Raw genomic sequence first — 9,875 nt, 5'->3', positions numbered from 1 at the left:
CCTCCTCCTCTCCCCTTCCTCTCCTCCTCGCCCCTTCCTCCTCCTCTCGCCCTTCCTCCTCCTCCTCTCCCCTTCCTCCTCCTCCTCTCCCCTTCCTCCTCCTCCCCTTCCCCTTCTCCTCCTCCTCCTCTCCCCTTCCCCTTCCTCCTCCTCCTCCTCCTCGCCCCTTCCTCCTCCTCCTCGCCCCTTCCTCCTCCTCCTCGCCCCTTCCTCCTCCTCGCCCCTTCCTCCTCCTCCTCTCCCCTTCCTCCTCCTCCCTCTCCCCTTCCTCCTCCTCCCTCTCCCCTTCCTCCTCCTCCTCCTCCTCTCTCCTCCTCTCCCCTTCCTCCTCCTCCTCGCCCCTTCCTCCTCCTCCTCGCCCCTTCCTCCCTCCTCCTCTCACCCTTCCTCCTCCTCCTCCCCTTCCCTTCCTCCTCCTCCCTTCCCTTCCTCCTCCTCTCCTCCCCTTCCTCCTCCTCCTCGCCCCTTCCTCCTCCTCCCTTCCCCTTCCTCCTCCTCCTCCTCTCCCCTTCCCCTTCCTCCTCCTCTCCTCCTCCTCCTCCTCCTCTCCCCTTCCTCCTCCTCCTCGCCCCTTCCTCCTCCTCTCCTCCTCCTTCCTCCTCCTCCTCGCCCCTTCCCCTCCTCCTCCTCCCCTTCCTCCTCCTCCTCGCCCCTTCTCCTCCTCCTCTCCCCTTCCTCCTCCTCCTCTCTCCCTTCCTCCTCTCCCCTTCCCTCCCTCCTCCTCCTCCTCCTCGCCCCTTCCTCCTCCTCCTCTCCCCTTCCTCCTCCTCCTCGCCCCTTCCTCCTCCTCTCCCCTTCCTCCTCCTCCTCTCCCCTTCCTCCTCCTCCTCTCCCCTTCCTCCTCCTCCCTCTCCCCTCCTCCTCCCTCCTCCTCCCTTCCTCCTCCTCCTCTCCCCTTCCTCCTCCTCCTCTCCCCTTCCTCCTCCTCCTCTCCCCTTCCTCCTCCTCCTCTCCCCTTCCTCCTCTCCCCTTCCCCTTCCTCCTCCTCCTCCTCTCCCCTTCCCCTTCCTCCTCCTCTCCTCCCTCCTCTCCTCGCCCCTTCCTCCTCCTCGCCCCTTCCTCCTCCTCCTCGCCCCTTCCTCCTCCTCCTCCCCTTCCTCCTCCTCCTCTCCCCTTCCTCCTCCTCCTCTCCCCTTCCTCCTCCTCTCTCCCTTCCTCCTCCTCCTCTCCCCTTCCTCCTCCTCCTCGCCCCTTCCTCCTCCTCTCCCCTTCCTCCTCCTCCTCTCCCCTTCCTCCTCCTCCTCTCCCCCTTCCTCCTCCTCCCTTCCCCTTCCTCCTCCTCCTCTCTCCTCCTCCCCTTCCTCCTCCTCCCGCCTCCTCCTCCTCCTCTGCCCCTTCCTCCTCCTCCTCGCCCCTTCCTCCTCCTCCTCTCCCTTCTCCTCCTCCTCTCACCTTCCTCCTCCTCCTCTCCCCTTCCTCCTCCTCCTCGCCCCTTCCTCCTCCTCGCCCCTTCCTCCTCCTCCTCGCCCCTTCCTCCTCCTCCTCGCCCTTCCTCCTCCTCGCCCTTCCTCCTCCTCCTCTCCCCTTCCTCCTCCTCCTCTCCCCCTTCCTCCTCCTCCTCTCCCCTTCCTCCTCCTCCTCCCCTTCCTCCTCCTCTCCCCTTCCTCCTCCTCCTCTCCCCTTCCTCCTCCTCCTCTCCCCTTCCTCCTCCTCCTCTCCCTCCCTCCTCCTCTCCCTTCCCCTCCTCCTCCTCCTCCTCTCCCTTCCCCTTCCTCCTCCTCCTCTCCCCTTCCTCCTCCTCCTCCCTCCTCCTCCTCTCCCTCCTCCTCCTCCTCCTCCTCCTCCTCTCCCTCCTCCTCCCCTCTCCCTTCCTCCTCCTCTCTCCTCCTCTCCTCCTCCTCCTCCTCTCTCCCCTTCCTCTCTCCCCTCCCCTTCCTCCTCCTCTCCCTCCCTCCTCCTCCTCTCCCCTTCTCTCCTCCTCGCCCCTTCCTCCTCCTCTCCCCTTCCTCCTCCTCCTCTCCCCTTCTCCTCCTCTCTCTCTCCCCTTCCTCCTCCTCCCCTTCCCCTTCCTCCTCCTCCTCCTCTCCCCTTCCCCTCCTCCTCCTCCTCTCCTCCTCCTCTCCCCTCCTCCTCCTCCTCGCCCCTTCCTCCTCCTCTCCCCTTCCTCCTCCTCCTCTCCCCTTCCTCCTCCTCCTCTCCCCTTCCTCCTCCTCCCCTCCCCTTCCTCCTCCTCCTCTCCCCTTCCTCCTCCTCCTCCCCTTCCCCTTCCTCCTCCTCCTCGCCCTTCCTCCTCCTCCTCGCCCTTCCTCCTCCTCCTCGCCCCTTCCTCCTCCTCCTCGCCCCTTCCTCCTCCTCCTCTCCCCTTCCTCCTCCTCCTCTCCCCTTCCTCCTCCTCCTCTCCCCTCCTCCTCCTCCTCTCCCCTTCCTCCTCCTCCTCCCCTCCTCCTCCTCCTCCTCGCCCCTTCCTCCTCCTCCTCTCCCTTCCTCCTCCTCCTCTCCCCTTCCTCCTCTCTCTCCCTTCCTCCTCCTCCCCTTCCCTTCCTCCTCCTCCCCTCCCCTTCCTCCTCCTCCTCTCCCTTCCTCCTCCTCCTCTCCCCTTCCTCCTCCTCCTCTCCCTTCCTCCTCCTCCTCTCCCCTTCCTCCTCTCCCCTTCCCCTTCCTCCTCCTCCTCTCCCTTCCCCTCCTCCTCCTCCTCTCCCCTTCCTCCTCCTCCTCGCCCTTCTCCTCCTCTCCCTCCTCCTCCCTTCCCCTTCCTCCTCCTCCTCTCCCCTTCCTCCTCCTCCACTTCCCCTTCCTCTCCTCCTCCTCTCCCCTTCCCTTCCTCCTCCTCCTCCTCCTCGCCCTCCTCCTCCTCCTCGCCCTTCCTCCTCCTCCTCTCCCCTTCCTCCTCCTCCCTCCCTTCCTCTCCTCCTCCTCCTCTCCCCTTCCCTCCTCCTCCTCTCCTCCTCTCCCCTCCTCCTCCTCCTCGCCCCTCCTCCTCCTCCTCTCCCCTTCCTCCTCCTCCTCTCCCCTTCCTCCTCCTCCCTTCCCCTTCCTCCTCCTCCTCCTCTCCCCTTCCTCCTCCTCCTCCTCTCCCTTCCCCTCCTCCTCCTCCACCTTCCTCCTCCTCCTCGCCCCTTCCTCCTCCCTCTCCCTTCCTCTCCTCCTCCCTTCCTCCTCCTCCTCCCTCCCTTCCTCCTCCTCCTCTCCCCTTCCTCCTCCTCCCTCTCCCCTTCCTCCTCCTCCTCCTCCCCTTCCTCCTCCTCCTCTCCCCTTCCTCCTCCTCCTCCTCTCCCTCCCTTCCTCCTCCTCCTCTCCCCTTCCCCTTCCTCCTCCTCTCCCCTTCCTCCTCTCCTCTCCCCTTCCTCCCTCCTCCTCGCCCTTCTCCTCCTCCTCGCCCCTTCCTCCTCCTCCTCGCCCCTTCCTCCTCCTCCTCGCCCTTCCTCCTCCTCCTCTCCCCTTCCTCCTCCTCCTCTCCCCTTCCTCCTCCTCCCTCCCCTTCCTCCTCCTCCTCTCCCCTTCTCCTCCTCCTCTCCCCTTCCTCCTCCTCCTCTCCCCTTCCTCCTCCTCCTCCCCTTCCTCCTCCTCCTCTCCCCTTCCTCCTCCTCCTCTCCCCTTCCTCCTCCTCCTCTCCCCTTCCTCCTCCTCCTCTCCCCTTCCTCCTCCTCCTCTCCCCTTCCTCCTCCTCCCCTTCCCCTTCCTCCTCCTCCTCCTCTCCCTTCCCCTTCCTCCTCCTCCTCCTCCTCCTCCTCCTCCTCTCCTCCTCGCCCTCCTCCTCTCGCCCTTCCTCTCCTCGCCCCTTCCTCCTCCTCGCCCCTTCCTCCTCCTCCTCGCCCTTCCTCCTCCTCCTCCTCTCCCCTTCCTCCTCCTCCTCTCCCCTTCCTCCTCCTCCTCTCCCTTCCTCCTCCTCCTCTCCCCTTCCTCCTCCTCCTCTCCCCTTCCTCCTCCTCCTCTCCCCTTCCTCCTCCTCCTCTCCCCTTCCTCCTCCTCCTCCTCTCCCCTTCCTCCTCCTCCTCTCCCCTTCCTCCTCCTCCTCTCCCCTTCCTCCTCCTCCTCTCCCTCTCCTCCTCCTCTCCCTTCCTCCTCTCCCCTCCTCCTCCTCCTCTCCCCTCTCCCCTTCCCCTCCTCCTCCTCCTCTCCCCTTCCCCTTCCTCCTCCTCCTCGCCCCTTCCTCCTCCTCCTCGCCCCTTCCTCCTCCTCCTCGCCCTTCCTCCTCCTCCTCGCCTTCCTCCTCCTCCTCGCCCTTCCTCCTCCTCCTCTCCCCTTCCTCCTCCTCCTCTCCCTTCCTCCTCCTCCCCTTCCCTTCTCCTCCTCCTCTCCCCTTCCTCCTCCTCCCCTCCCCTTCCTCTCCTCCTCTCCCCTTCCTCCTCCTCCTCCTCTCCCCTTCCTCCTCCTCCTCCTCCCCTTCCTCCTCCTCTCCCCTTCCCCTTCCTCCTCCTCCCTCCTCCTCCTCTCCCCTTCCTCCTCCTCCTCTCCCCTTCCTCCTCCTCCTCCTCCCCTTCCTCCTCCTCTCCCCTTCCCCTTCCTCCTCCTCCTCCTCTCCCTTCCCCTTCCTCCTCCTCCTCCTCTCCCCTTCCTCCTCCTCCTCTCCCTTCTCCTCTCCTTCCTCCTCCTCCTCTCCCCTTCCTCCTCCTCCTCTCCCCTTCCTCCTCCTCCTCTCCCCTTCCTCTCCTCCTCTCCCTTCCTCCTCCTCCTCTCCCCTTCCTCCTCCTCCTCTCCCCTTCTCCTCCTCCCCTTCCCTTCCTCCTCCTCTCCTCTCCCCTTCCCCTTCCTCCTCCTCCTCCTCCTCCTCCTCCTCGCCCCTTCCTCCTCCTCGCCCCTTCCTCTTCCTCGCCCTTCCTCCTCCTCCTCGACCCTTCCTCCTCCTCCTCGCCCCTTCCTCCTCCTCCTCGCCCCTTCCTCCTCCTCCTCTCCTCCTTCCTCCTCCTCCCCTCCCCTTCCTCCTCCTCCTCTCCCCCTTCCTCCTCCTCCTCTCCCCTTCCTCCTCCTCCTCTCCCCTTCCTCCTCCTCCTCTCCCCTTCCTCCTCCTCCTCTCCCCTTCCTCCTCCTCCTCTCCCCTCTCCTCCTCCTCTCCCCTTCCTCCTCCTCCTCTCCCCTTCCTCCTCCTCCTCTCCCCTTCCTCCTCTCCCCTTCCCCTTCCTCCTCCTCCTCCTCTCCCCTTCCCCTCCTCCTCCTCCTCTCCCCTTCCCCTTCCTCCTCCTCCTCGCCCCTTCCTCCTCCTCCTCGCCCCTTCCTCCTCCTCCTCGCCCCTTCCTCCTCCTCCTCGCCCCTTCCTCCTCCTCCCTTCCTCCTCCTCCTCTCCCCTTCCTCCTCCTCCCCTTCCCTTCCTCCTCCTCCTCTCCCCTTCCTCCTCCTCCCTCCCCTTCCTCCTCCTCCTCTCCCCTTCCTCCTCCTCCTCCTCTCCCCTTCCTCCTCCTCCTCCTCCCCTTCCTCCTCCTCTCCCCTTCCCCTTCCTCCTCCTCCTCCTCCTCCTCTCCCCTTCCTCCTCCTCCTCTCCCCTTCCTCCTCCTCCTCCTCCCCTTCCTCCTCCTCTCCCCTTCCCCTTCCTCCTCCTCCTCTCCCCTTCCCCTTCCTCCTCCTCCTCCTCTCCCCTTCCTCCTCCTCCTCTCCCCTTCCTCCTCCTCTCCCCTTCCTCCTCCTCCTCTCCCCTTCCTCCTCCTCCTCTCCCCTTCCTCCTCCTCCTCTCCCCTTCCTCCTCCTCCCCTTCCTCCTCCTCCTCTCCCCTTCCCCTCCTCCTCCTCTCCCCTTCCCCTTCCTCCTCTCCCTTCCCCTTCCTCCTCCTCCTCCTCTCCCCTTCCCCCTCCTCCTCCTCTCCTCTCCCCTTCCCCTTCCTCCTCCTCCTCTCCCCTTCCTCCTCCTCCTCGCCCCTTCCTCCTCCTCCTCGCCCCTTCCTCCTCCTCCTCGCCCCTTCCTCCTCCTCCTCGCCCTTCCTCCTCCTCCTCTCCCCTTCCTCCTCCTCCCCTTCCCTTCCTCCTCCTCCCCTTCCCTTCCTCCTCCTCCTCTCCCCTTCCTCCTCCTCCCCTCCCCTTCCTCCTCCTCCTCTCCCCTTCCTCCTCCTCCTCCTCTCCCCTTCCTCCTCCTCCTCCTCCCCTTCCTCCTCCTCTCCCCTTCCCCTTCCTCCTCCTCCTCCTCCTCCTCCTCTCCCCTTCCTCCTCCTCCTCTCCCCTTCCTCCTCCTCCTCTCCCCTTCCTCCTCCTCCTCCTCCCCTTCCTCCTCCTCTCCCCTTCCCCTTCCTCCTCCTCCTCCTCTCCCCTTCCCCTTCCTCCTCCTCCTCCTCTCCCCTTCCCCTTCCTCCTCCTCCTCTCCCCTTCCTCCTCCTCCTCGCCCCTTCCTCCTCCTCCTCCTCTCCCCTTCCTCCTCCTCCTCCTCCCCTTCCTCCTCCTCTCCCCTTCCCCTTCCTCCTCCTCCTCCTCCTCCTCTCCCCTTCCTCCTCCTCCTCTCCCCTTCCTCCTCCTCCTCCTCCCCTTCCCCTTCCTCCTCCTCCTCCTCTCCCCTTCCCCTTCCTCCTCCTCCTCCTCTCCCCTTCCTCCTCCTCCTCTCCCCTTCCTCCTCCTCTCCCCTTCCTCCTCCTCCTCTCCCCTTCCTCCTCCTCCTCTCCCCTTCCTCCTCCTCCCCTTCCTCCTCCTCCTCTCCCCTTCCTCCTCCTCCTCTCCCCTTCCTCCTCTCCCCTTCCCCTTCCTCCTCTCCCCTTCCCCTTCCTCCTCCTCCTCCTCTCCCCTTCCCCCTCCTCCTCCTCCTCTCCCCTTCCCTTCCTCCTCCTCCTCTCCCCTTCCTCCTCCTCCTCGCCCCTTCCTCCTCCTCCTCGCCCCTTCCTCCTCCTCCTCGCCCCTTCCTCCTCCTCCTCGCCCCTTCCTCCTCCTCCTCTCCCCTTCCTCCTCCTCCTCTCCCCTTCCTCCTCCTCCCCTTCCCTTCCTCCTCCTCCTCTCCCCTTCCTCCTCCTCCTCTCCCCTTCCTCCTCCTCCTCCTCTCCCCTTCCTCCTCCTCCTCCTCCCCTTCCTCCTCCTCTCCCCTTCCCCTTCCTCCTCCTCCTCCTCCTCCTCCTCTCCCCTTCCTCCTCCTCCTCTCCCCTTCCTCCTCCTCCTTCTCCCCTTCCTCCTCCTCCTTCTCCCCTTCCTCCTCCTCCTCCTCCCCTTCCTCCTCCTCTCCCCTTCCCCTTCCTCCTCCTCCTCCTCTCCCCTTCCCCTTCCTCCTCCTCCTCCTCTCCCCTTCCCCTTCCTCCTCCTCCTCTCCCCTTCCTCCTCCTCCTCGCCCCTTCCTCCTCCTCTCCCCTTCCTCCTCCTCTCCCCTTCCTCCTCCTCCTCTCCCCTTCCTCCTCCTCCTCTCCCCTTCCTCCTCCTCCCCTTCCCCTTCCTCCTCCTCTCCCCTTCCCCTTCCTCCTCCTCCTCCTCTCCCCTTCCCCTTCCTCCTCCTCCTCCTCTCCCCTTCCCCTTCCTCCTCCTCCTCCTCTCCCCTTCCCCTTCCTCCTCCTCCTCCTCTCCCCTTCCTCCTCCTCTCCCCTTCCTCCTCCTCCTCTCCCCTTCCTCCTCCTCCTCTCCTCCTCCCCTTCCTCCTCCTCCTCTCCCCTTCCTCCTCCTCCTCTCCCCTTCCTCCTCTCCCCTTCCCCCTCCTCCTCCTCTCCCCTTCCCCTTCCTCCTCTCCCCTTCCCCTTCCTCCTCCTCCTCCTCTCCCCTTCCCCCTCCTCCTCCTCCTCTCCCCTTCCCCTTCCTCCTCCTCCTCTCCCCTTCCTCCTCCTCCTCTCCCCTTCCTCCTCCTCCTCTCCCCTTCCTCCTCTCCCCTTCCCCCTCCTCCTCCTCTCCCCTTCCCCTTCCTCCTCTCCCCTTCCCCTTCTTCCTCCTCCTCCTCTCCCCTTCCCCTTCCTCCTCCTTTCCCCTTCCTCCTCCTCCTCTCCCCTTCCCCTTCCCCTTCCCCCTCCTCCTCCTCCCCTTCCCCTTCCCCTTCCTCCTCCTCCTCCTCCTCTCCCCTTCCTCCTCCTCCAACAAGAGAGAGTCCAACCATCTCCCCTTGACATTCAATGGAATTGAATCCCTCACCATCAACATCCTGGGGGGTCACTATTGACCAGAACCTTAACTGGACCAGCCATATAAATACTGTGGCTACAAAAGCATGTCAAAGGCTGGGTATTCTGCGGCGAGTTACTCCCCAAAGCCTTCCCACCACTTACAAGATGCAAGTCAGGAGTGTGATGGAATACTCTCCACCTGCCTTCATGAGTACAACTCCAACGACACTCAAGAAACTCGACACCATCCAGGACAAAGTAGCCCACTTGAGCGGCACCCCACCACTCCCTCCACCACCAGCGCACCATGACTACAGTGTTTGCTATCGACAAGATGGACTGCAGCAACTCGCCAAGGCTTCTTCGACAGCACCTCCCAAACCAGAGACCTCTGCCACCTAGAAGGACAAGGACAGCAGGCACATGGGAAAACCACCACTTCCGAGTTCCCCTTCAAGTCACACATCATCTTGACTTGGAAATATATCACTGTTCCTTCAGTATCACTGGTTCGAAATCCTGGATCTCCCTACCTAACAGCACTGTGGGAGTACCTTCACTACACGGACTGCAGCGGTTCAAGAAGGCAGCTCACTACCACCTTCTTCAGGGCAATTAGGGATTGGCAATAAATGCTGGCCTTGCCAATGATGCCCAGATCTCATGAATGAATATTAAAGAAAAAATATTAAATAAAAGCTGTCTTATTCCCCAGGGATTTAAGCAGATGAAAAGTGTAGATTTAATGAAATCAAGGGAGTGGAGCAGAGTTGGAAGAGAGTGGCAGTTGAAAAGTTTTCCTAACGATAGACTGGGATTGTGGAGGCAACAGCAGCAAGTTGAGAATGGAAGAGAGTTGGTACAATGGAAATTTATGGGAGTGCGGCAGACTCTGGGATAAAAGCAGCAAGGAAAACTGGCAGTACAGATAACTGACCTACGAATTAGGCAAAGTCGGTGGCAGCCATAGCAGTTCACAGACAGGTTGGAGAGTTAGTGGGCAGGAACTCTCCTGGCACTCCTGTATATAGGAGTGCCGGCAGGGCTGTGGCAACAATGAGTGGCGCAATGTCAGGAGTTGGCCTGGTGCAAGTCCGTGGGAATCTGAGCAGGGCAAAGTCAAGTTTGCGATGGTAACCAATAAGATCGCCTAAGGGAAGAGCAAGGCTGCAGTGGCAGTGGAAGCAGGGCCAGGGTTGTAATGTATATGACAACAGGGCAGAGCGGAGTTGAGCAAGAAGCAGGGAGTAAGACTGCCATTCTAGAGAATAGGCCTCTGGGCCAAGGGCACAATTGGTGACATTCGGAGTGTGGCAGAGAGAGATCAGGTCAGAGACGAGGGCAGAATCACTTTGGTAGTACTAAAACATTTTTTAATAACTAGTACATTTAATTTAAACTAGTTATAAACAGGTTGGAGAAAATGTACTGGTAGAAAATAGTTTCAGATAGCACAACAGTATTGCGTTCTCTTATAAACTCGGATAGTGTTGCTGCTTGATGCAGAGTATTTAGGTGATGGGACCAGGGAGTTGGAACAATGCCAATACTGTCAGGAGGCCTGCAATTAATACCGTGACAGGCAATGTTCATAGAAGGCTTTGCCATAATAGAAAATGTTTCCATTACAAATGCTAACACAAAGTGTGACTAGAAAGAATTTGACACAGGAAGTAAGGTTAATGTGGACAAAAGTGCATGCCATGTAGCAAGATTTTTAATATTATAGAGAGCTGTGAAGTCTGTAACACTTCTTGGTTATTATTTCAATTTTGATTTTGATTTTTTTTTGACAGGATCCTGAGCAACAATAAATTGACAGAGTTGAAGAATCACTCATTTGTTGGACAGATACACCTGGAGAGATTGTAAGTATCAATTTTTTTTAAGTCAGCTAGGATATGATTTTTCATTCCAGAAAGATTTCTCAACCAAGTAAATCTGTAAACAAAAT

At 61.7% G+C, this 9,875-nt stretch overlaps 1 protein-coding gene across 1 annotated transcript in view; it reads left to right on the top strand.

Annotated features, from left to right (window-relative positions):
* Nucleotides 1-9,875, top strand: part of adgra3 (adhesion G protein-coupled receptor A3) — a 230,053-nt gene that overhangs the window by 92,391 nt on the left and 127,787 nt on the right. The window contains exon 2 of the mRNA XM_085967682.1: nucleotides 9,718-9,789. Coding sequence (XP_085823808.1) covers nucleotides 9,718-9,789 — 72 coding nt within the window. The remainder of the gene's footprint in view (nucleotides 1-9,717; nucleotides 9,790-9,875) is intronic.

The sequence above is a fragment of the Somniosus microcephalus genome, chromosome 2, assembly GCF_052327205.1.
Source record: "Somniosus microcephalus isolate GS21.2 chromosome 2, FLI_Smic_1.0, whole genome shotgun sequence".
Classification (NCBI taxonomy): domain Eukaryota; kingdom Metazoa; phylum Chordata; class Chondrichthyes; order Squaliformes; family Somniosidae; genus Somniosus; species Somniosus microcephalus.
The sequence above is the reverse complement of the archived record's forward strand: the minus strand, read 5'-3'. Positions and strand labels throughout refer to the sequence as shown.